The sequence below is a fragment of the Mobula hypostoma genome, chromosome 6, assembly GCF_963921235.1.
Source record: "Mobula hypostoma chromosome 6, sMobHyp1.1, whole genome shotgun sequence".
NCBI lineage: Eukaryota > Metazoa > Chordata > Chondrichthyes > Myliobatiformes > Myliobatidae > Mobula > Mobula hypostoma.
Window position 1 is genome coordinate 134,208,297 of NC_086102.1, and position 27,440 is coordinate 134,235,736.

The following is a 27,440-nucleotide window of genomic DNA, read 5'->3' on the forward strand; positions in this document are numbered from 1 at the left end:
AGGAACACCATTCTTGTTCAGTGTTTTTCTGATTGTGGACCCATAATCAGAGACTTTAGCAAGTTCTAGAGATTTCTGCAGGTTTTTTGCTGTTACCCTTGAGTTCTTTTTCACCTCTTTCAGCATTGCACATTGTGCTCTTGGTGTGATCTTAACAGGATGCCTTCTCCTAGGGAGAGTAGCAACAGTACTGAATTTCCTCGATTTGTAGACAATTTCTCTTACTGTAGACTGTTGAACACTCAGATCTTTAGAAATGCTTTTGTAGCTTTTTCTAGCTTCATGCATCACTACAGTTTTTCTGAGATCCTCTTAAAGTTGTGTTGATCAAGGCATGGTGCACATAAACAAATCTTCCTTGAAAAAAAACAGGCTCTGTCAGTAACCCGACTTTGTGTGTGTTTTTCATAGGGCGGGGGCACCTCTACAACCCACACCTCCAATCTCATTTCATTGATTGGAATACCTGTCTCCAAATAGCTTTTGTAGAAGGCATTACCTCAGAGGTTCACATACCTTTTTGAACCTAGATTGTGATTGTTTAAATGGGGTATTCAGTATTGATGAGAAGAAGTACCTTTGTTTTTGTGTTATCTTCGAGTAGATTGTGCTTGTCTATTGTGACCCAGAGAACAAGACTGAGGACCTAAAGGCAAGATTGCTGTACTGGAGGGAAATGAGGAATTGCTGCATTCTATGTTTCGTGGAGACATGGCTCACTCCGGACATGCTGGATATGTTGATAAGAACCCAAGGCTTCCTGATATACTGAACAGACCAGACTGCTGATTCAGAGAAGGCAAAAATTGGGTGTCTTTGTTTTATGATAAACTCTTAGTGGTGCTTGGATGCATCAGTCTTGTCACACTCTTGTTCCCCCAACTTGGAACATCTGAAGATTAAGTGCTGACCATTCTACTTACCAAGAGAGTTTTCCTCTGTGATCTGGACCAGAGTTTACATACCGCCAAAGGCCAATGTTAACCAGGCATTCAAGGTGCTGAGTGCTGCCATCCACAAACAAGGAAATGCCTACTCCAATGCCTTTCAAATCATTGTTGGCGACCTCAATTAGGGTTTTTGAAGAAATCTCCACCCAATTATCATCAAACATATCGCTTGCAGCACCAGGGGCCACAACACACTCTAACATCCCTATATACTACGATTAGGAACGCCTACCATTCCATGTCTTGACTGCACTTTGGGAAAACTGATTACTCGGCTATCAACTTCCTACTTGATTACAGGCAGAGGCTAAACAGCAAGGCTCCAGAGATAAGGACAATAAAGAGGTGGTCATGGCAGGTGGAAGAATGGCTACAGGATTGCTTCAAGTCTGTGGACAGAACTCATCAGAAGATATGAATGAATACACCATGGTTGTCACAGACTTTATAAAATCATTGCAGATGAGTGTATCCCCAAAATATCATTCAGAGTCTTCCCTAATCAGAAGGCCAAGATGAACATGAGATCCGCAACACTCAAGTCTGGTGACCAAGTAAAAAAGATCCAAGTACAATCTCTGGCTAGTCGTTGAATTGAATTGACTTTATTACTTACATCTTTCATATACATGAGGAGTAAAAATCTTTACATTATGTTTCCATGTAAATATGCAATGTGCAATTTATAGTAATTTATAATAAACAGTTATGTACAACAGGACAGTCAGTATAACATACAAATACAATTGTGTCAGCATGAATTAATCAGTCTGATGGCCTAGTGGAAGAAGCTGTCCCAGAGCCTGTTGGTCCGGGCTTTTATGCTGTCGTACCGTTTCCCGGATGGTAGCAGCTGGAACAGTTTGTGCTTGGGGTGACTCAGGTCCCCAATGATCCTTCAGGCTCTTTTTACACAATTGTTTTTGTAAACGTCCTGAATAGTGGGAAGTTCACGTTTACACTTGTGCTGCGCTGTCCGCACCACTCTCTGCAGAGTCCTGCAACTGAGGGAAGCAAAGTTCCCATACCAGGCAGTGATGCAGCCAGTCAGAATGCTCATGTGTGAAATGGCAATTCCGAACCAAAGTTGAATTACTGAAGGATGCTCAACAGCTGTGGCAGGGCTTGAATGCTATCACCTCCTACAAAGTGAAACCAAACAGTAGAAGTGACAAGCAACACACACAAGATGCTGGTGGAACACAGCAGGCCAGACAGCATCCATAGGAAGAAGAACAGTCAACTTTTCGGGCCGAGACCCTTCGTCAGGACTAACTGAAAGAAGAGATAGTAAGAGATTTGGAAGTGGGAGGGGAGATCCAAAATGATAGAAGGAGACAGGAGGGGGAGGGATAGAGCTAAGTGCTGGAAAGTTGATTGGCAAAGGGGATACAAGGCTGGAGAGGATCATGGGATGGGAGGCCTAAGCAGAAAGAAAGGGGGAGGGGAGCACCAGAGGAAGATGTAGAGCAGGCAAGGAGTTATTGTGAGAGGGACGGAGAAAGAAAAAAAGAGAGAGAAAAAAGAATAAATAAATAAATATGGGATGGGGTAAGAACGGGAGGAGGGGCAACAACGGAAGTTAGAGAAGTCAATGTTCATGCCATCAGGTTGGAGGCTGCCGAGATGGAATATGAGGAACACCTACACTCCGTCCGCCAGAAAATCAGGATCTCCCAGTGGCCACACATTCTAATTCCACGTCCCATTCCCATTCTGATATATCTATCCATGGCCTCCTCTACTGTCAAGATGAAGCCACACTCAGGTTGGAGGAACAACACCTTATATTCCGTCTGGGTAGCCTCCAGCCTGATGGCATGAACATAGACTTCTCTAACTTCCGTTAATGCCCCTCCTCCCGTTCTTACCCCATCCCATATTTATTTATTCTTTTTTTTTCTCTCTCTGTCCCCCTCACAATAACTCCTTGCCTGCTCTCCATCTTCCTCTGGCACATCTCTCCGCCTTTCTTTCTCCCTAGGCCTCCCATCCCATGATCCTCTCCCTTCTCCAGCCTTGTATCCCTTTTGCCAATCAACTTTCCAGCTCTTAGCTCTATCCCTCCCCCTCTTGTCTTCTCCTATCATTTCGAATTTCCTCCTTCTCCTCCCACTTTCAAATCTCTTACTATCTCTTCTTTCAGTTAGTCCTGACAAGGGTCTCAGCCCAAAACTTCGCCTGTGTTTCTTCCCATGGATGCTGTCTGGCCTGCTGTGTTTCACCAGCATTTTGTGTGTGTTGCTTGAATTTCCAGCATCTGCAGATTTCCTCGTGTTTGAGTACAGGTGACAACAAAGCTTTGCTGCCAGATGAACTCAATGCCTTTTATGCTTGCTTTGACAGACAAAAATGGAGGAACCATCACAAACTCCCACAGCTCCTGATGACCCTGTGATCTCATTCTCTCAGGCCAACCTGAGAGCATCCTTCTAGAGAGTGAGCCCACAGAAAGCATCCAGGCCAGACAGGGTACCTGGCCAAGTACTAAAGAACTGTACTGATCAACCAGCTGGTGTGTTCACCAATACCTTTAACCTCTCGCTTCGGCAGTCTAAGATACTCACCTGCTTCAAGCAGACTTCAATTATACCAGTGTCTAAGAAGAATGTGGTAACCTGCCTCAACGAATATCATCCAGTAGCACTTACATCCACTGTGAAGAAGTTCTTAAGAGGATGGTGGTGAAACATATTAACTTGTGCCTGAGAAGTGAATTGGACCTGCTCCAATTTGCCTAGTCACAACAGGTTAACAGAAGATGCCCTGGAAGACGTGAACAGCGAAGATGCATACATCTGGATGCTCTGCATTGACTACAGTTCAGCACTCAATAAGCGTTAAAAGCCTTGGCCTCAATATCTCCTTGTCCAACTGGATCTTTGATCTCCACACTTGCAGACCCCAGCAAGTTCATATTGGCAACAACATCTCCTGCATAATCTCCATCAGCACAGATGCACCACAGAGCTGTGCTTAGACTCCTGCTCTATTTAGTTCATACTTAACAACTATGATGCTAAGGCCATATTTAAGTTTGTGATGACACCATGTTGTTGACCAAATCAAGGGTGGTGATAAATCGGCATATAGAGGGAGAATGAAAATCTGGCTGAGTGGTGCCACAACAACCTCTCACTCCATATCAGCAAGGCCAAGGAGTTAATTATTGGCTTCAAGAGTAGGAAACCGGGGTGGTGGGGGGGGGGCATGAGTTAGTACTCATCAGGGGATCAGAGGTGGAGAAGGTCAGCAACTTTAAATTCCTTGGTGTTACGATTTGGGAGAGTCTGTCGTGAGTTCAGCACCTAAGTCACATTACAAAGAAAGCACAGCAGTGCTTCTACTTTCTTAAATATTTGCAAAGATTCATCTAAAACTTTGATAAACTACTATAGATGTGTAGTGAAGAGTATTTTCACTGGTTGCATTACAACTTGGTCTGGAAACACCAGTGTCCTTGAATCAAAAGGCCTACAAAAAACAGTGGATATGGAGCAGCCTATTATGGGAAAAGCCCACCCTGTGTTGCAGAAAAGCAACATCAAACATCAAGCACCACCACCATCCAGGCGATGTTTTCCTGCTGCTGCCATCAGGAAGGTAGCACAGGAGCCTCAGGACTGATACCACCAAATCCAGGGACAGTTATTACACCTCAACCACCAGGCTCTTGAACCAGAGGAGATAATCTCTTCTCAGGCTTCCGGCTGGGTACAGGTATCAATTATAACTGACAAACTCTGCCTTCTTCTTCAGCGATGATGCCTGGGCATGTCTAGTCTGGTGGTATTTATACCTCTGTAGTCTGTCCCCACGATTGGTTTTGTGCTGTTGAAGTCAATCCTATAGCCATTGTGAATGCAGTGTTCTGTTACCGCAATTTCTCCGGGTAACCCAAATGGATACACCTTCCGGATGCATGTGTCCCTTTTGGTCAATATACACTGCTCCGCATTCACAGGGAATCCTGAAACTACTGTGCCGCGCCAATAGCTTTTGTAAAGGAAGCCACTGAAATACAACTAGAGGAAAAGAATTTTAACCAAGTCAGAGGTCTTGCTCTGAGTAAGAAATAGAATTTGATTGTAAACAAGGTGAGAGAGCAAAAACCTGATTGAATGAGGGTTAACCATTGATACTTGTACCCGGCTAGAACCCCAAGAAGAGTTTATTCATCATATATGTCAGGAAAGCACTAGATCCTTTTTCTTAAACTTTACCTGCCTCATCACTGAACTGTTTCCACAGCCTATAGACTCACTTTCAAGGACTCTTCATCTCATGTCCTCAATATTTACTATATTTCATTCTTTTTTTCTTTCTTTCTTTATTATTTATTTCTTTTCTTTTTCTTTCTTTTTGTATTTGCACATTGGCTGTTTGTCCATCGTGGTGGGTGAGGTCTTTTACTGATTCTATTATATTGCTTGCAATTACTGTGAGTGCCTGCAATAAAATGAATCTCAGGGTTGTATATGGCGACATACTGTATATATACTTTAATAATAAATTTACTTTGAACTTTGAAATTAACCATACAGCTATTTTTTTTTTAAATTCAGTAGTATATTCAAATAATATATTCCAAATTCACCAAACATTGTTTCTATTTCTACTTCTGCCTAATGTCATACTATCTAGATCATATAGTATACTTCTCTTGTAGGTAAAAGTTCAGATGGAGTGGTGCCATTATCGTGCCGAGCTGCAGGTCTTTGAAATTCCAACATAAATATGTTTGCACTTAGTGATATGAGGTTTAGTTTTAAACCAACCAAGAATGGTCTCACTGATGAATACCGTCTGTTGTAATAAATTTAGCCCTGTTTGGGAAACTATTGTTTTATAAACATAATCAACTGAAATACTTTAATAGGTTTTATTTTGTTTGGAATGTATGAACTGTATTACCAACATAAAGTTATATTTAAAAAGATATACAAGTCATCATATAAAGTTTATATGATGAGCTGTATATCTTTTGAATTATAATTTAAAACTGGTTCCCAAAGTGGGCAGTATCACCCTCCTGGAGGTGGTGGGAGTTTCTAAAGGGATGATAAAGATAATGGGGTAGGTGGGGTCCGCTAGGTAGCAAGGTGGGCAGCTGAGGGATTACAGGCTTAATTTAAGAAATTAATTCTTATTATAAAGTTACCTATAAGCATCTGATCCTCAGTGCCTCATAATTGATTACACTGATCACATAATTACCACATCTCTTACTAACTCACTGTTCTCTTAGATTTTGCTCAAAGCGCGTTATAGATGTTGAAAAGCAATATGACACTTCTGTATTTGGTATGTCATGATAAATCTGGACTGAAGAAATCATGTTATTCCAGGCCTGGCCCACACATTATTGCCATTCACTATTGCAGTACAGGGTTAGCTAGTACAATTCCTATACTCTAAACAAGCAGTGATACAAATTCCTGTGAATTAGGGTATGGTGTTCAAAGGGGTAAAATTCAGAATCTGTCCATTTGAATGGTCTTGAACGCATTTCTCTAGCCTACGGCACAGCTAAGAACATAATCCGATAAAACAAATTAGAACTTAACTTATTTTCAGTCACTTTGTGAAAACAGAAATGGAAAACACTTCAAAACACGTTTGCCAGCATTTCAGAACAAAACAGTGATGGTTTGTGTGCTTTGTACAGCATTTCATTGCTTATTGCTAAATCTGGAAAGCCCCATACAATTGGAGAAGAACTGATTCTGCCAGTAAGGGAGGTTCTGAATATGATTTTGCACAAGTCAAAAGACCAAATAATTTAAAAGATGCCACTCAGCAACAACACTGCGCAACATACTTAGGACAATAGAATTGGCTCTATAGTTGAATGAGTCAACTTTACTAGGCAATGAATTTTGCTTCTTGGTTGTGATTGCTTCATAAAAGATGAAAACATGGTTTAAGAGTTGTTATCTGCAAGGGGACTAGATTTCAGGTTGCTGAACAATTTTTCAAAGAGAAGAACATTGCATTTACCAACATCCTTCCTTGTGCAATAGATGGGACAGCATTAAAAACTGGACATCACTGTGGGATTATTACTTTTTTTGAAAAAATCTGCACCTAACATATTTGCCATTCACTCTACAAACTGACAACAACATATTGTCTCAAAAAATTAGTGTTTGGCTGCACAAATCATTAAATACTGTTATCACTGGAGCAAAGAAAAGCAAGTCCTACGTTCTCAATTCTTGACTATTTTGGGAGCTTTGTTTTGATAATGAACAGTTTGAATGGTTGCTGTACACACAGAAGTCAGGTGGCTGTCGAAAGGAAACTACCTGAGATACTTTTATGTGCTTTTTGAGACTAATAAAATTCTTTGAAGACTTGAATGCTTCGTGCAGTTATCAACTCAAGCATATTCGGCATGACATTGCTCATCTATCAGAATTATAGTATTTGCACAATAAAATAAAACGAATCTTCAATTGCAAGGAAATTATGTGAATCTTATCAAAGTCAAGTTAGTCATTCCCACCTCTCTGTCCAAGTTAACCCCATTGCAACTTTGGCCACTGTGATCTTTTCCTATTTCTGAGCCTCTTTGAGTTGGAAGAGAAAGAAAGAATACCAGATGAAGATACTGTGCCCACCTGGGTGAGTGGCATAAAGGCATGTCAGATAAATTTCAGTATCTTCTCTCAATCCAAATTCCAGATTGGGTAATAAATCCATTCCCGAGCACTTGTAATGAGAAATTAACAGGAAGGATGGAGGAAAATTAATCTTGCTACAAAATGACTTTGAACTGAAGCTGAGGATGAAAAACATCATATCTTTGGTTGCAGAAGGAAATCTCTGAACACTATCCTGGAGTGTGGAAAAAAGTCAAGATGTTCTTTCTTGCAATTTCACAATTATACTTAATGGAATGCGGTTTCAGTGCAGTTATCCAACTTCTTTCAAAGTAATTAAACAGACTACAAATTACTGAATGTGGGGATCTGAGACTCCTTCTGAGTGATATTCTGCCTGATGTTGAGAAGCTGATATTACTGCACCAAGCCCATCCATCTCACTGAATGATGAAAAAGCAATGAAGTACAAATTTCCCACGCCATCCGAAGGTAGAGCATTCCTATAAAACGGTTCGTAAGCCGGAATGTTGTAAAGCGAAGAAGCAATTACCATTTATTTATATGGGAAAATTTTGTGAGCGTTCGCAGACCCAAAAATAACCTACCAAATCATGCCAAACAACACATAAAACCTAAAATAACAGTAACATATAGTAAAAGTAGGAATGATATGATAAATACATAGCTTGTATAAAGTAGAAATACTTCTCTACAACGATTGCCTGCACTGTTCTCTGTAGCAAAAATCTCATGCAAGCGCCATCGGCAGAAACACAGCACAAGCACTCTTGGCAGAAAATCTCACACAAGCGCTGTTGGCAAAACACTCTCTCCAGTAAACTTTAGGCTATGAAGCTACCGGAAGCATACCGGAATTGGGACAGTGCCAAGCACACTGATGATGGCGTGTTAGACTGAGTTGTCGCAGGCTGGGGTGGTGCAGTGGCCCCCACCCTCCGGGCAGCGAACCGATACCGATTCGCGAAGCATGCAGGGGTACAGCAGTAGCCGGGACGCATCCAACACATCTTTAAGAAAAAAGCCGAAATAAACATGCTAATTAATTAGATGCCACCTGTATTGGGTGCGTCCCAGCTACCGCAGCATTCTCCGCGAATCGGTCTGTCCGGGGCCCGGGGTTTGGGGTGGTGAGACACTGGGGTGTCATCTCGTCATCTGTTTCCATGAGTGTAGGCAGCTCATCTTCTCCTATGACTGCCCACCTCGATGTCGAAAGTTGAGGTTCATCGTCTGCTGTGGCTGATGTGGAAGGCTTGCTTGACTGCTTAGCCTCACGCATTTTCTATCATACAGTTCATTGTAAGCACTCAAACCATCCTGCAAATATGCCCTAAACCAACGTACCCTTTCAAAATTAAAGTCGTACGTTTATCATTGCAGCGAAAATCTCACACAGTTACTTCACGTTCAGTTCCTGGACGACTTCACCTTCGGTCCGTTTGCTACTGTATTCGGTTGCGATTATTATCCTTTCCTTTTGCAATTGCATCAGCTCTTCATCTATCAGTTCTTGGTCATGGGATGCCAAAACCTCTTCAACATCATCTTCATCAACCTCCACAAGCCAAACTCACTTTGTCCTTACTTCATTTACCACGATTGAAACGCTTAATTACGTCTAGTTTTACGCTACGTGTAACACCCTTACGAGATCTTTTAGGCTTTTCCGATACCTTAGAACTCATCTTGCAAACGGCTGCTCATAGGCACGTGTTTAAGCAATGCCAGCGAGAATGCAGTTCCGAATCTGGGGGAGAGCGGCTGCTCGGGGTGCGCACTGATTTTTATCTCGCGCTGCTTTTTTCGCACACTGCCTTTTTCGTAACAGTGAAAGCACCTTACATTAGTGAAAACAGGGAACTAATATAGGTCTTTTGTAACAGTGAGGTTTCGTAAAGCAAACGTTCGAAAAGTGGGGGACACCGGTAGTCAATAGTAACACACAGCAAATGCTGGAGGAACTCAGCAGGTCAGGCAGTATCTATGGAAAAGTCGACATTTCTAGCTGAGATCCCTCTTTAGAACTAAGTGGGAACGGGCAAGATGCTTGAATTAAAAGGTGGGGTGAAGGGAAAGAGGCTAGCTGGAAAGTGATAGGTGAAGCCAGGTGGGTGGTAAAGGTGAAGGGCTGGAGAGGAAAGAATCTGATAGAAGAGGACGTGGACAATAGGAGAAAGGGAAGGGGGAGGGGAACAAGGGGGAAGTAATGGGCAGGTAAGAAAAGGTAAAAGATCAGTGGAGAATAGAGGAGGGTGGAGGAATATTTGTTCACCAGGAGAAATCGATATTCATGCCATCAGATTGGAGGATACCCATAAGGTGTTGCTCCTCTACTCTGTGAGTGCACTCATCTTGGTAAAAGAGGAGGCCATATATTAACATGCTGGAATGGAAATGGGAATGGAAATTAAAATGTTTGGCCATCGGGAAGTCCTGCTTGTAACGAATGGAACAGAGGTGCTCAAAGAAGTGGTCACCTAATTAATGACTGATCTCATCAATGCAGAGGAGGCCGTATTGGGAGCACTGGACACGATAGATGACTCCAGTAGTTTCTCAGATTAAGTGTTGCCTCACCTGAAGGACTGTTTGAGGCCCTGAATGAAGGTGAGGGGGGAGGTATATGGGCAGGAGTAGCACTTAGGCTGCTTGCATGGATAAGTGCCAGGAGGGAGATTAGTGTGGACGGATGAATGGACAAGAAAATTGTGGAGGGAGTGATCCCTGCGGTAAGTGGAGGAGGAGGAGTTAAAGATATGTTCAGTGGTAGGGTTCCTTTGGAGATGGCAGAAGCTGCAGAAAATAATAAGACCATAAGACCATATGACACAGGAGTAGAATTAGGCATTTTGGTCCATTAAGTTTGCTCCGTCATTTCATCATGGCTGATCCAATTTTCCTCTCAGTCCCAATCTCCTGCCTTCTCCCTGTATCCCTACATGCCCTGACCAATCAACAATTTACCAACCTCTGCCCTAAATATACATAAAGACTTGGCCTCCACAGCTACCAGTGGCAAAGAATTCTATGGATTCACCACTCTCTGGCTAAAGACATTTTTCTTCATCTTAGTTCTAAAAGGATGCCCCTTATTTTGAGGCTGTGTCCTCTGGTCTTAGACTCTCCCAATGTATTGGAATGTGGAGGCTGATGGGGTGGTATGTAAGGCCAAGAGGTACTCTATCACTATTACAGCGGTGGGAAGATGGAGTGAACGCATATGTATGGGAAATGCAGATGCAAGTGAAGACAGCACCAATAATGGATGGAGGGAAACCCTGTTCTTTAAAAAAGGAGGGCATCTCAGATATCCTGGAATGGAAAGCCACATCCTGTTACCAGGTGCAGCGGAGGCAAAGAAACTGAGAGAAGGGAATAACATTTTTACAGGAGATAGGGTGGGAGACATATAGTTGAGATAACTATGGGAATTAGTAGGTTTATAAAAGATGTCAGTCAACAGTTTGTCTCCAGAGAGATCAAGAAAGGGGAATGAAGCAGCACCAAAGCAGTCATCAATGTAGCAGAAGAGGAGTTGGAGATTGTGACTGGGGAAGGTTTCAAACACAGACTGTTCTACATAGTCAACAGAGAGGCAGACATAGCTTAGGCCCATGCGAATGCCCATTGCTACCCCTTGGGTTTATAGAAACTGGGAGGGATCAAAGGAAAATTTGTTAAGGGTGAGGACTAGTTCAGCCAGATGGAGGAAGGTGGTGGTGGGAGGGGGATTGGTTGGCTCAACCAATGCAGTGAATAGTTAGATTACTAATTTACACTCTAAGATTGTTGATTAAAATTATTTCTACTGTAATTGAATAAAAAGGTATTTTTATTTGTACCTTTGAATAAATGTGAATTTTTTTAGCAATTATTTGTCACTACTTTGAATTTGCAGTTCCTATTTTCTTTCACCGTGCATCTTAAATCAAAATTCTTCATAGTTTTTAAGTAATGGCTGGAAAGGGAGAGGGGAGCGTTCGGGATGTGGTCTGGGAGCCAAGGGTGCCGTAACCCAAAAATGTTTGGAACCATTGATATAAATTAATAAACTCATGCCACAACAATATAGCAATAGGATGATACACTACACCTCCTACAGACAAAGATAAATTTGAATTTGCTAGTTAAAAAGAGGGAAAATACAGTTTATATTATAAAAGTGTTAATGAAATGCACAGCAGTTCAATTTGCATAGATTTACGATATAGAAAAAGTGGAAAGGACTTGATTTGGAAATAAATTCTGAATTGTCAGAAAAACACTAATTGAAGAAAAAATAATTTCTAACTTTACTAAAAGCTACTTCTTCCAAACAAGTGATTTAGCTAATGTATCATCATCGAACAAAGTTATATTATAGCATCTTGGAAATGGCTGAGAATTAAATACTCAAGCAACACACATCAAAGTTGCTGGTGAACGCAGCAGGCCAAGCAGCATCTATAGGAAGAGGTGCAGTCGACGTTTCAGGCCGAGACCCTTCGTCAGGACTAACTGAAGGAAGAGTGAGTAAGGGATTTGAAAGTCGGAGGGGGAGGGGGAGATCCAAAATGATAGGAGAAGACAGGAGGGGGAGGGATAGAGCCAAGAGCTGGACAGGTGATAGGCAAAAGGGGATACGAGAGGATCATGGGACAGGAGGTCCGGGAAGAAAGACATGGGTGGGGGGGGGGACCCAGAGGATGGGCAAGAGGTATATTCAGAGGGACAGAGGAAGAAAAAGGAAAGTGAGAGAAAGAATGTGTGCATAAAAATGAGTAACAGATGGGGTACGAGGGAGAGGTGGGGCCTTAGCGGAAGTTAGAGAAGTCGATGTTCATGCCATCAGGTTGGAGGCTACCCAGACGGAATATAAGGTGTTGTTCCTCCAACCTGAGTGTGGCTTCATCTTTACAGTAGAGGAGGCCGTGGATAGACATGTCAGAATGGGAATGGGATGTGGAATTAAAATGTGTGGCCACTGGGAGATCCTGCTTTCTCTGGCGGACAGAGCATAGATGTTCAGCAGAGCGGTCTCCCAGTCTGCGTCGGGTCTCGCCAATATATAAAAGGCCACATCGGGAGCACCGGACGCAGAATATCACCCCAGTCGACTCACAGGTGAAGTGTTGCCTCACCTGGAAGGACTGTTTGGGGCCCTGAATGGTGGTAAGGGAGGAAGTGTAAGGGCATGTGTAGCACTTGTTCTGCTTACACGGATAAGTGCCAGGAGGGAGATCAGTGGGGAGGGATGGGGGGGACGAATGGACAAGGGAATTGTGTAGGGAGCAATCCCTGCGGAATGCAGAGAGAGGCGGGGAGGGAAAGATGTGCTTAGTGGTGGGATCCCATTGGAGGTGGCGGAAGTTACGGAGAATAATATGTTGGACCCGGAGGCTGGTGGGGTGGTAGGTGAGGACCAGGGGAACCCTATTGCTAGTGGGGTGGCTGGAGGATGGAGTGAGAGCAGATGTACGTGAAATGGGGGAGATGCGTTTAAGAGCAGAGTTGATAGTGGAGGAAGGGAAGCCCCTTTCTTTAAAAAAGGAAGACATTTCCCTCGTCCTAGAATGAAAAGCCTCATCCTGAGAGCAGATGTGGCGGAGACGGAGGAATTGCGAGAAGGGGATGGCGTTTTTGCAAGAGACAGGGTGAGAAGGGGAATAGTACAGATAGCTGTGAGAGTCAGTAGGTTTATAGTAGACATCAGTGGATAAGCTGTCTCCAGAGACAGAGACAGAAATTAAATTTAAATACTCAAGCTCACTCTCAGGCATGACTGACGACTGGTGAAACTGGTGGTGAGAATGATGGGAAAGGTGAAAAACTGCATATACTAGAAATCTGAAATAAAATATAAGAATCTGGAAATACTGAGCAGGTTAGATATCACATGGAGAAGGAAAAAAAAAAGTTGATGCTTTGGGTAAAGCCCTGATGTATGGTTATATAATAACAATATAAGAGATCAAAGAGAACACATTCTTCGTAAAATCTAGATAAAATTAAATTCAATTTTATTTAAAAATGTAAAGGTAATTTCAGTCCACCAGTGATTTTTTGCAAGATTTTAAAAAATTAATAAACTTTTACCACTGCCTTTCAAGGGTCCTGAATTATCTACATCTTGTTTTATTTCTTGCTTGTGTAGATGACTAAAATGCTGTCTTTTAAATGAGTAGCTTGAGAAATACTTACTTTGTAAGTAGAAAATTTAAATACTTTTACTTCTTCCAAAGACATTAATAAGTAGAATGTGCACTGTAAGGTGTAACTAAAGAACTTCCCCTTCTTCACTGGTTTTAATAAATATGGGAAATATTACATTCATTGCAGACATGTCGAAGAGCTCACTCACTCTGTGTAAATTGGTGACTGTAAGTATGCCCTCCATACAGGTCAATTATTCCTGGTGATAAATGCTGTGACACCATTGTTAATTTTCCCTACTGTAAAGGGATTGTAAAGATTTAAACAGCCCCTGATATTAGCAATTGTTTACCGGGAAACATTTACCTATTTCAGACAAATGTTTGTTTTAAATTTGCTCTCTGATACTGAACATTTGCAAACTGCGGTGTTCAGAATTCAACATTTGTATTGCAGCATAGAGGAAGGTGTCAAATCAGAAACTGACTCTAGGTGCAGGATTTAAAAAAACTGAATTAAATGAAACATAAAATCTCCCAGAATATTGCCTGCATTTTCTCTATTTCTGCAAATTAATTTTGTACCAGTTTTTTCGTCTTCTGTGAACATTTAACAGTCTCCAAGTATTAGAGAAGGAATAACGGCCCTTTACAAAACCTGTTTGGCCCTGAGAGATAATTTTAGCTAGAATATTCTCCAGTCGATTAGCCATTATTTTTGAAAGAATTTTAGCATCCACATTTAATAATGAAATAGGTCTATATGAAGCACAGTCAGATGAGTCTTTATCTTTCTTAAGAATTAAAGAAATAGAAGCTTCATAAAATGTGGGAGGTAACTCTCCCATCAAAAAAGAATCTTTAAGCGTTTCCAACATATATGGAGAAAGCAATTTTTCAATTTTTTTATGAAATCCTTCAGAATAACCATCCAATCAAGGAGCTTTACCAGATTGCATTGAAAGAATAGCTTCCTGAATTTCGTTTTCAATAATAGGAGTATCAAGAGTTTGTTGATCTTCAACAGAAATTCTAGGAAAATCAATCTTTTGTAAAAGGGCATTCATTTTAGAAGGATCAGCTTTAGAAGGATCAGGTTGATTCTATTATTTCGTCTTTTGTTTGGAATAATAAAAGACCAAGAATTGGAAAATATCATTACAAAAATTAAAGAAGGGTGGAGGTCTTGCCCTGCCTAATTTGAGAATGTACTATTGGGCTGTTAATATACGTTATATGTGTTCTTGGATATATGCTGATAAAAATGAATGACCACCTTGGGCTAATTTGGAATTGAAAGCTGTGAAACAGCTTTACTTAACCTCGTTATTAGGAACTTCTTTACTTGTACAACTGGCCAAAATTTCTAATCTAAATTTATATCCTATGATTAAGCAGTCATTACGAATTTGGTACCAGTTTTGTGATTTTTTTAATCTCAAAAATTTAACCTTAGTTTAATTTATCAAAATTATTTATTTAAACCTTCATTAAGTGATCCTACCTTTCTTCTTTGGAGGAAGAAAGGAGTCTATTCCTTCATGGATCTGTTCCAAAAAGGTCGATTGATGTCTTTTGAGAAATTAGTAACTAAATATTCTCTCTCATACTCACATTTCTTGCAATATCTTCAGGTCAGACATTTCTTACAAGAAGATTTAAATAATTTTCCATATATACTGACCTGTTAGGTACTTGTTAAATTCTGGCCTGTTAGATATTATTTTAAAAATGAACCCTTTAGTGAAAGGTTTCACTGGGAAAATTTATAATTTACTGTTACAACAGTATAACTAAGATTAATCTTGCTAAGATTAAGCAAGATTGGGAAAGAGAGCTTAACATGACTTTGATAACAGAGGATTGGTTGCGAATTTTGAAGTTGGTTAACTCTTCTTTGATCTGTGCCAGCCACTCTTTAATTCAATTTAGAATTGTACATTGTTACTATTTGACAAAGGAGAGACTGTCTAAAATGTTTCCTAACGTTGATAGTCAGTGTGATAGATGTAAAACCGAGACAGCTACATTGACACATATGTTTTGGTCGTGTTCTGTATTGAAACACTTTTGGAAATCTATCTGCTCTACAATTTCTAAAGCTTTGAAAATTAATTTGCAACCTAATAAATTGACAGTTTTATTTGGTATAATCCCTCAATATGCCTCTGCTCCCACTTTGATACAATGGTTCTCTCAGGTGATGCTATGTCTTAGTTTGGAGAAAATCAGAAGTCGAACTTTTGATCCTCGATCTGACTTTGAGAAAAGGTGGGATTCATTTGCCTGCTACTATCATCTGATTTGAGTTAATTAAGATAGTTTCCTTCTGATTCTTGTTTAAATGGATTTGAGTTGGCGGATTGATGTTTTTCTTTTATGGAAGCTTGTACGGCATATAGCTCTGGGGTTATGCTCCCAATGTTTTTTTTTCAGTTTTTTTTGTTAGCAGGGTTTTTTTTGTTTTAGTTAGTAGGGGTTCTTTTTTCCCTTAAAAATATTCTTAACACTTTATTTTTACTTATTATTATTGATATATTGTTTAGCTTTGTTAGTCAGTTATTTGGTAATTTAATTCTTCATTGCACATATTGACATGTTGACTTGATTACCTTTATATTTTTTGTTGCTCTTCAGTAATAATTAATAAAAAAGATTTTAAAAATGAAAATGAAAGGAAGAGCAATTGAACCCTCCCTCTGAATTAAATATTGTGCATTTAAGCAGTACACATTTAATGAGATTAATAATTATTTTTGCCTCACACAAAGTTTTGTGAAGTCATACATATGAAAACATGTACAATCAACCAACAAATTATATCAACACGAGGTTTTACAACAAAGTGCAATGCCAAAAAGGATCATTACAATTAGAGTCTATAGGTTTTTCAATCTAAGATTGATAGATGTTTGAAGTTGTTGTGATTGTCACCACTCTAGTTTATATTTTTTCTGCCATTTTATGGTAGAGACTTGATGGCAGTGGTTGTGAGACTATTGTTCCTTTAGTAGAGGGGTGTCAAACTCATTTTAGGTCACGGGCGGATTGGGCAAAATGTGACTTCATGCAGGCTGGATCAGTTGTGCATGTGCGCGTGCTCCCACAGCTTTTGTTGCCTTCGTTTTTTTCAACTTGCTCTCATGTGTCTCAGTCTCTGCTAAAACTACAAAGTGTTTCACTTTATGAATTTCGTTTCTTATGAAGAAGATTGCCTAGCAAGCATTATTTTTATGATTGGTATCAACTTAACAGTCGTAGGCTACAAGAAGGTTGTGATGAGAGCGAGAAAAAAAGTGATGCTATTTTGGCTAAGATTGTTTTGGGAGCCACACTCTTTCCATTAATAAAGCATTTGAAATCGAACATTAGCAGACACAAATGTAGACCTAACAAATGTAGACGAAACAAATTGTAAATGTAGGCTACACAACTGCACCTAATTTTTATTAGCCTGCTTCTAGCAATCAAACTCAGACAATGAACACAGTTAGCCTCTAATTTTTATTGAAGTGATCACATTTACAATAATAGAATGGTCAGAAAATGAATGAATCACAATATTATGACACTCAATATTTCATAATTCATTTTGCTTACATGTCGCAGTGCATTGAACAGTGTCACTCATTTTTCACTTGCTGCTTCCAGACACCTGACATCTCTTGGCTTTAACTAGCCTGTCAACATCAGGGACCAGTTTCTGGGCAGTTGTGATTTTCATAATGTCATTTAGATGTCTGTGTGTCAGCTACGAGCGCAGTTTGGATTTGTTAATGTTCATTATGGAGAACGCCTGCTCACAGAGATATGTTGTCCCGAACATGCAAAGGATCTTTGAGGCAAGGTCTGTCATTTTGGGGTACATCGGTCCCAGGTACTGATAGAATGAATCCAGACTCACAGTCTCAAATTTATATTTCAAAGCCGAGTTACACTGAATTTCAATTAGTTCCATTTGCAGCTCCTCCGGCACATCTGATGCTGCGTTGATGGTAAATGGCAAACAAAATAGTGAGAATTCCTTCTCAAGCTGAGTGAAGGCTTGGAAACGATTCTGAAACTCACTTTTTGGCTGTGATATTTTGTCCTTGTACCTGTCCATGTTGTCATTATTCCCATGAGCGACACGCACAGACTGCAAAGAGGGGAAATGAGCTGGGTTGCTCCGGGATTGTTGCATCTCCCTCAGGCCTAATATAATTTGAAAGGCACGAATGCTGTCGTGGTATTTCATAACAAGTTTGTTGTGGCCTTGCATGTTAACATTAAGCACATTTAAGTGCTCTGTTATATCCACCAAAAATGCAAGATCATGAAGCCAGACTGGGTCATCCAACTCTGCCACTGGCTTCCCTTTCTTGTTCATGAATAGTCCAATTTCCGCACGAAATTAAAAAAAAACATTTGAGCACAACCCCTCTGCTCAACCAGCGGACTTCAGTGTGGTAGGGTAGGCCATGTCCAATATTACTTTGGAACAAAACAGTGTCAAATTCCCAAAGGTTGAGTCCCTTGGCTCTAATAAAATTAACCATTTTGATTACTGCATCCATAACATTGTCCATTTTCAGGCTCCTGCTACATCACGCCTCTTGGTGTATAATACAATGAAAATTCCAGAATTCCTGCTGTGGATTCTCTGTCTGAACTTTCTCTCTAAGTTTCGCAACAACACCTGCCTTTTTCCCTGACCACGGACAGTGCGCCATCTGTTGCCATGCTGACAGCGTGACTCCAGTCAACCCCCAGTCTGTCCAAGGCCTCGACGAGGCTGGAGAAAACATCGTTTGCCATTGTGGTGTTTGTCATGGGCACCATCTCCACAAACTCCTCGGTGATGGTCAAAGATGCATCAACACTACGAATAAATATTCCCAATTGAGCTACATTAGTCACGTCGGTGCTCTCACAGTTGCAATAGAGAAGGCAATAAATAACTTCACTTTGTCTTTTAGTTGACTGTTCAAATCTTCTGCAGGGTCCCCGATTCTCTCTGCCACAGTATTTCTTGACAAGTTGATATTACCAAAAGCCTGTCTCTTCTCAGGGCACACTAGCTCAGCCACCGTCAGCACGCATGCTTTGATGAATTCCCCCTCTGAGTATGGCTTCGACGCAGCAGCTATTTTGTTGCCAATAATATAGCTGGCCTTGACAGCTCCATTATGAGTCTCTCACTTTTGGTGAACACTGATTGCTGTTTCTTCAGAGCTGCTTCAACCCTCGTTTACCTTTTGCGTTCTGAGTTGTCCAGCATACTTGTCATATTTTTCTCCGTGTGACATCTCAAAGTGTTGTTTGATACTGTACTCTTTTGCCACAGCCACACGTTGTGAGCATATCAGATACACAGGTTTGCCATTGACCTCAGAGAAGAAAAAACAACGATCTTTCCAATTATCGTTGAATATCCAACCTTCGATATCAACTTTTCTTTTCTTGGAAAGCATTTTGAACCACAGCAGCAAACAGCCTCAGCCTTGCTACAGGTGTTAGTTACCTGAGTACACTGTGTGTTTATACTGTGTCTGACGATGTAAGTGGGGCCCTAGTGGTCTTCAGTGCATGGTGGTAGGTGCTTATGCACAACGGGTGGTTAACTGCCGCTCATTGTTTTCTAAGTACACACAACAAGCTGCCGACGCAGCATGCGACACAGACAGCGGTGGGAGAGAGAGCGGCTGCCATACAGATACTTAATAAATGGTCGTGAATATATATTTTTTTCCCCAAATCATCCCGCAGGCCGGATTGGACCCTTTCGGATGTGGCCCATGGGCCGGTAGTAGCTAGCTCCTTGGATGTTTTTTGCAAGATGAATTATAAAAGCATTGCTGCAGACTGCATGCTTAAGCTAAGCATGTATATTAAAACCAAGAATTCAGGACTATGTTCAAATTAATTGAATGAAATTCTAACATCAAATTTAATGACCATTATTTATAATGCTAATAAATTAACACAAGCCTTGTCTATGCAGGTTTCAAATGGCTTCAACACAGTTCACAGGCATCTTGATCATGGTAACTGAATAAAGGAAGATCTAAATTCTGCTTTTAAAACTATCTTCACTTCTATATTCAATTTTTCTAAAGACCATTCTGTACCATCGAATCTTGGTGGCAACAGTTTGTTTCCATTTTGACTTATATCAAGAGGTTCTTGTCAGCATTTGGAAATTACCTCACATTTGCTGCGTAGGCCTGTCTCTTGGAGTCGAGACCAGATACTCTGAATTCTTCCGGCATGCTCAGGATGGATATTTGTATTCCCACATGTGCAATGATGCTTCAGCATCAAGGTATCATACACCAGACCTGTCAGAGGAATAAAAGTAGCCAAAAAACAATTCACCATACATTAAAGGAAGAGCAAATAAACGATGAAAATGTAAAGAATACTTCTGTAGAGTTGAGAATTACTATAAGAAATGAACATATGGTTACTAAAGAATCTGATTTATTGTCTTCTGCACAAAAATTTTAACAAAACATAATTATTAAGAAAAAATTTCCCTTACAAAACTGGCTGTTAGGAATGAGTCAATTAAAAAGAGGCCAAGTTTACTGATGTACCACAGGAGAATACTGAAGCTGTGGAATTCATTGCCACAGATGGCTGTGGAAGCCAAGTTATTAGATATATTTAAAGTGGAGGTGGATAGGTTCTTGATTAGTAAGGATATCAAAGGTAACAGGGAGAAGGCAGGAGAAAAGGGTTGAGTGGTATAATATATCAGCCATGATGGAATGGTGGAGCAGACTCAATGGGCCAATGGCTTAAGTCTGCTCCTTGATCTAATGGAAATGGAAGAGCATTTAATACAGTAATCAGAATCTTGTGACTTCTTTTTATATGAGTAAACTTAGCAAAATAGAAATTAGCAATGGGAATAGGCTACTTAAGCTGCTCTGCCTTTAAATAAGATCTCTGTAATAATTTCTCTCCATCCCCATCTGGGCAAATGTAATATATGTCAGATAGTTATCAACTTCAGTTGGGTTTGTAATTACCAACAATTTTTGGTGCATGTAAAGAATCTAATTACTGTTCAACGCATATTCTTGTAATTTGGAGCAGCTTCTTATAAACATGACATTGATTAATGTATGACAATTTATTTAATTGATACTGGAATCAGTGGACTCTTAATAATTAAAAATACCTCCATCACCCAATCTGATGCAAAATCTGTAATATTCTGAGCTCAGGCATAAGACCAACTTTAGATTTATTTTTAAGTGGCAATTAACTGTTTGGTATCAAAGTTCTTGAAAATTCAAATGACTGGATAATGGTACTTAAAAAGCTGCACATTCAAGGCATGATCCTGAAGATCATGCCATCAATCAAGTCCACTGGATTTATTTGGCCACAAATAAGGACCTCAGGTTAGTGATTCAAAATACAGACTTCCATTTTTAATTAGTAATTATACCTAATTTTATTTCCTTTATTCATCAAATTCTCACAGCTGGTCAAACTGACAACCTTCCAGTTAGGTTATTGGTTCCGAAATTTGTTTGGCACATGACATTATATTCTCTATTGTATTACAAATAAGATTTCGAAAAAAGCAACTTATACAACAAGAGACTGTAGGTACTGGAATCTCAAACAAAAACAGAACATTCGAAGAACTTAGAGGGTCAAGCTGCATCTCTGAAGGTAAAAGATGTAAGTTGACATTTGGGGTTAAGATCCTGCAACAGGATTCAGAGGAAACAGAAAAGATTGGGAGTACATAGCAGTACGTGATGTGGATAGTAGAGAATCTCCTAAAATGAAAAAGCAAATATACCTGCAAAAATCGCCCAAAATTTCAAGAGCAATTCTAACACTTTCTAAAAAGGTGTAGAGTTCAAGATAAATAGTCATAGAACCATAGAGAAGTACAGAACAGAAACAAGCCCTTCAGCCCATCTAGTCTATGCCAAACCACTTAAACTGCCTCATCCCATCAACCTGCACCCTAACCATAGCCCTCTGTCCCCTTCCCATCCATGTACCTATCCAAGCAACACACTTCATCAGGACGAAGGGTCTCGACCCGAAACATCAACTGTGCTTCTTCCTATGGATGCTGTCTGGCCTGCTGCGTTCCACCAGCATTTTGAGTGTGTTGCCTGAATTTCCAGCATCTGCAGATTTCCTCGTGTTTGCATGTACCTATCCAAACTTCTTTGAAGTTGAAATTCAATTGCATCTACCACTTGCACTGGCAGCTCATCCACATTCTCATTATCCTTGCAGTGAAGAAGTTTTCCCTCATACATCCCTTAACCATTTCATCTTTCACCCTTAACCTATGACCTCTAGCTGTTGTTTCACCCTATCTCAGTGGGAAAAGTCGGCTGGCATTACACTATCTATACTCCTCTTAATGTTGTATACTGAAATCAAATCTCCCCTTTAATCTTCTGCATTCCAAGGAATAAAGTCCTAACCTATTCAATCTTTCCTTATACTTAAGTCCTTCAGTCTTGCAAACGTCCTTGTAGATTTTCTCTGTATTTTTTCAACCTTATTGACATCTTTCCTGTAGGTAGGGTGACCAAAACTGCACACAATACTCCAAATTAGGCCTGACCAACATCTTATACAACTACAACATAACATTCCATCTTTTGTACTTAGTACTTTGATTTATGAAGGCCAATGTGCCAGAAGCTCTTTTTATTACCCTACCTATCTGTGCTGCCACTTTCAGTGAATTACGGACCTGTATTCCCAGATCCCTTTGTTCTACTGCACTCCTCAGTTCACTGCACCCCTCCCGTTCACTGTGTAAGACCTACCCTGGCAGGTCCTACTTAAGTACAATATCTCACATTTGATTGCATTAAATTCCATCTGCTATTTTCCAGCTTATTTTTCTAGCTGTTCCAGATCTCGGCGCAAGCTTTGATAGTCTTCCTCACTGTCCGCTACACACCCAATCTTGGTGTTATCCACAAATTTGCTAAGCCATTTTACCAGATTATTATTCAGATCATTGATATAGATGACAAACAAAGACGAACCCAGCGCCGATCGTTGCAGGCACTCCACTTGTCACAGGACTTCAGTCAGAGAAGCAACCATTTACTACCACTCATTGGTTTCTCTGAAAAGCCAATGTCTAATCCAATTTACTACCTCAACTTGAATGCCAAGCAATTGAACCTTCTTGACCAACTGCCCACGTGGGACCTTGTCAACTGCCTTGTTAATGTCCATGTGGACAACATCTGCTGCCTTGCCTTTATCAACTTTCCTGCCAACTTCCTCAACCTACCATGCACAGAGCCATGCTTATTATCCCTAATTAGTCTCTATCTGTCCAAATACTCATATATCTAGGGCCATTAGAATACCTATTACTAACTTTCCCACTACTGATGTCAGGCTCACTAGTCTAATTTCCTGGTTTATTATTGGAGCCTTTATTAAACAGTAGAACTTTAGCTATCCTCTAACCCTTCTGTTACCTCTCCCCCGCAATTCGCCTTCCTGTACTTGCCTTCCACAAAGTCTGAGGAAACAGCTTGTCAAGCCCTGGGGATTTATCCACCCTAATTTGCCTTAAGACAGCAAATACCTCCTTCTCTGTAATGATTATAGGGTCCAATACTTCGCTGCTGCTTTGCCTCACTTCTATAGATTCTTGTGTCCATCTCCTGAGCAAATACAGATGCAAAAAGTCAATTTAAGATATCCCCATCCACACACAGATTACCATTCTGATCTTCCAGGGGACAAATTTGGTTCTTTGTAATCCTTTTGCTCTTAACCTATCTGTAGAATCATTTAGGATTCTCCTCCACCTTGTCTGCTTGGCAACCTCATGCCTTCTTTTAGCCTTCTGATTTCTTGAGTGTTCTCTTGCATTTCTTAAACTCCATAAGTACCTCATTTGTTCCTACCTGCCTATACCTTCTATAGATGTTGTGATTTAATCAATCAGATTAAAGATCCAACAACAAAAGCCAAAATACATATGGTTCTAAACTCAAAAGATTCTGCAGATGCTGGAGATCCAGAGCAATACACAAAAAAAGCTGGAGGAACTCAGCAGTTCAGGCAGCATCTATGGAAATGAATAAACAGCTGGCCTCATTAAGGGTCCTGGCCTGAAACATTGACAGTTTTTTCTTTTCCATAGATGCTGCCTGACTTGCTGATTTTCCTCCAGCGTTTGTGCACATTGCTATACATATGGCACTATTCTAATAGCCATTATACTGGATTATTACAAAAAGTCTCAAAAGCAAAATACTGCAAATATAGAAAATCTGAAAGAAGAGCAGACATGCTGCAAATACTTATCAGATTAGGCCATATCTATGGAAGCAGAAACAGTTAACATTTCAGATTCGGTTTCTTCTTTGCTCTAATACTTCCTGACTCTCTGGATGATTCCAGCATTTTCTATTTTTGTAAGAGGGATATAAAGTTTCTGCCAGGAGATGAAAAGAGAGTCTTTAGCTCTCCTAGTTTTACTGGAGAAACTGGAAAAGAAATTCCAGAATTTATGCATAATAAGCAATCTGACAACATGGAAAGAGTAGGTTTAGTCAGCTGATGTCATGCTTGGAATCATAATTTATGAACCCAAGATGTGGAAATAAATTGTAAAATATTTTACATTCACAAAAATATATCAAACATATTTTGTATAATAAATTCTCAGATGAAATTTAGCACTTTGTAATACAAAGCATGCAATAAAATGACCAGAAAAAAACAGAGCTTGCAGGTATCACCAGCAATCGATTTAATAACCCTTTACCTGTAGTGAATTGAGGTTTACTGGGTGGTTCTTGAACAGAGATAGGAAAAGTGGCGGAAGCAGGCGATGATTGCGCCCGGGATAGGGGACGATGTCCGCTGTAGGACACAGGGATCCCTGCTGCCTCCATAGATGCTTGGTAATTGCGAAGCTGATGAATACGTTGCTGCTCCAGAAGCAAGGCTTGCTGTTGCATTGAGAGAAATAATTAAGTTACAGTGAAAAGCTCAAATTAAGCAGAATGTCTATTCAACCATTACTACTTTAGATGCAGTTTTATTTCTGATTACTCCCTTACATGAGTCACATCTCCTTCTGACTACAGCAGTATTTTCAACAGTCCTGGTAAGCTTAAAATGATAAGTAAAATTAGGATGATATATCTTTGAGAAAGGGAAAGAAGCTTACATCAGACCTTGTTTTATATTTTGATTAATCTCTCATTTAAATGAGTAGCTGGATATATTCACCCAGACACATTTAGGGCACAACATAAACTACCCTGTCACTCCAAGAAATCAATGCACGCAATTCCTAAACCAAATTATTCATGTGAATTAATCTTTTTTACAAATAGTGAAATTTTAAAACTTTCCATTGCAGCAGGGGTTAAAGGTCAGTTCTAACACTTTCATTTAAAATCATGTATCTATTTCAAAGCTTTTGATTAATTTAAAACTTCTGGGAACAGCAGTCATGGCACTTAGGAATACAGGAACTTCACTCACAATGAACGATGCACATAATGTCACAGACAGGTAAGCATGTTTGATTTATTTGGGTTGCTTCCTCAATCAAAGCTGTAACTTTGGAGATAGACACCCACTGATCTGTGCACTATTCTGTTGGAATGGGGACTTGGAATTTGACTGTGATAACTTCTGTTCTACTCAGAAAATCTTTCTGCATTTCTGTTTGCCAGTTAGTGTTCCATCTGTTGAACTTAAATGTGGAGAGACTAGTGACCCATATCAGAATGTAAATAAAATTAATTGACTTTTGTTACAGGTACCTAATTGCTACTGAGAATGAAATTTGACTGTATTTAATGTTTGAAAATATAATTTGTAGGTATCTGATTGACAAGCAGTTCTATGGTGGAGATAGCTGCTAAGACTGATACACAAGAAAAAAAGTCTGAATACCCAGAGATTTTCACATCTGCGCTTTTAAAATTGTTGTGTTGTAACATCATCTTTTATTAACACAGCAAAGTAATTAATTTTTAAATTTCCTAACAAATTCTACTCCTTTGGAGGTAATTTTTAATACACAAAATATAGACAGTATTATAAACAGTTTTATAAACCCAATCCTTGTGGGAACATATACTACAAATGATTATTAAAAAGTAAGCGCTGGACCATTGATGAAAATAGTTTTGAAACTGACACCAAGAATGTGGCAATCAAGGAAACATTTCATAAATACAGATAATATCCTCAAATCTCATCAGAAGGTATATTATTTAAATAGTACAAATAAAATTGTGTTGTAATATTCTAAAGCAGATAGATAAAAAATACATTTATGTTTAGTGCCCATATGCACATAGTGGGATATTCAACATAAACAGTACTGGCGTAAAGGTGCTTGACCATTTCAGTTTATTATCACTTGCTGCTCAAAGTACTTTGAGCTGGCAGGTCTTCCTCCACCTTATAATTTATTTGAATTATACACATTTTTGAGATACAAATGTAGATTGTAAGTGGAATATGGTATTTTAAAGAACATTCAATTTCAGATTTTTTGAAATATTTGAAAATAGAAGTGAAACTACAATGATTTTTAACAAGGTTTGGCTTATATGGCACTGAAGCACAGGAAATGAACATTTTATTCAAACTAATGGTTGTTCTGAATTTACTGATATTAACCAAGTTTGTGGATAATACAAAGGTAGGTGGGTGGGCAGGTAGTGTTGAGGAAGCAGGGAGTCCGCAGAAGGACTTGGGCAGTTGAGGAGAATGGGCAAAGTGGCAGATGGAATATAGTGTAGGGAAGTATACCGACATGCACTTATGCAGTAGGAATAAAGATGCAGTCTATTAACAGGAAACAAATCCAGAAGTCAGAGGTACAAAGGGACTTGGGAGTCCTAGTGCAGGATTCCATAAAGGTTAATGTGCAGGTTGATTTGATAGTAAGGGAATCAAACGCAATGCTAGTACTTATTAAAAAAAAATGCTGAGACTTTATAAGGCATTGGTCACACCACATTTAGCCCCATTTCAAAGAAAGGATGGCTGGTATTGGAGAGGGGGGTTAGGAGAACTATCAAGAGAATGAAAGGGTTAATGCATGATGAGCATTTGAAGCTCTGGGCCTGTACTCAATGGAGTTTAGAAGGATGGGGTAGGGGAGATTTCTTTGAAATGCCTAGTTAGAGTAGATGTCAAGATGTGGGAGAGTCTTGAACAGAGGGCACAGCCTCAGAATATAAGGATATCCCTTTAGAATAGAGATGCAGAGGAATTTCTTTAGCCTGAATGTGATGAAACGTGTGGAATTCATGGCCTCAGATAGCTGTGGTTGCCAAATCATTGGTTAGAGGTTGAGAGGTTCTTAATTAATAAGAGCATCAAAAGTTATAGGGAGAAGCCAGCAGAATGGGGTTGAGGGAGAAAATAAATCAGTCAATATTGAATGGCAGAACAGAATCAACTGGACAAATGGCATAATTCTGCTCCTATGGCTAATGGTTTAGCTGGGATAGCATTTGGTCCCAGTGTCAAATGGCTGGGAAACAAATGCCAAGATATCCACTCCTGATCGTTCTCCAATAAATTCAGTTAAAAAAGATGTGTGTTTGCAAACTGGATGAGGACAGGCTAATATTCAGATTCATTTTACTTTTTTTCTTTTGAACTTTCCTGCTGCTAAACACATTGAATAGTTTGCTAGAATGGAAGTCCATAAATCCATTCAGACAAGATCCAGAAAAATTGCTAGT

General features: G+C 39.8%; 1 protein-coding gene across 12 annotated transcripts in view; it reads right to left on the bottom strand.

The window, feature by feature from the left end:
* Window positions 1-27,440, bottom strand: part of hdac4 (histone deacetylase 4) — a 494,468-nt gene that overhangs the window by 59,822 nt on the left and 407,206 nt on the right. For all 12 annotated transcript variants that reach the window (XM_063051788.1, XM_063051782.1, XM_063051780.1 and 9 more), the window contains 2 exons: window positions 24,485-24,671; window positions 19,897-20,030 (listed from right to left, as the gene is read on the bottom strand). In XM_063051788.1, the coding sequence (XP_062907858.1) occupies window positions 19,897-20,030; window positions 24,485-24,671 (321 nt within the window). The remainder of the gene's footprint in view (window positions 1-19,896; window positions 20,031-24,484; window positions 24,672-27,440) is intronic.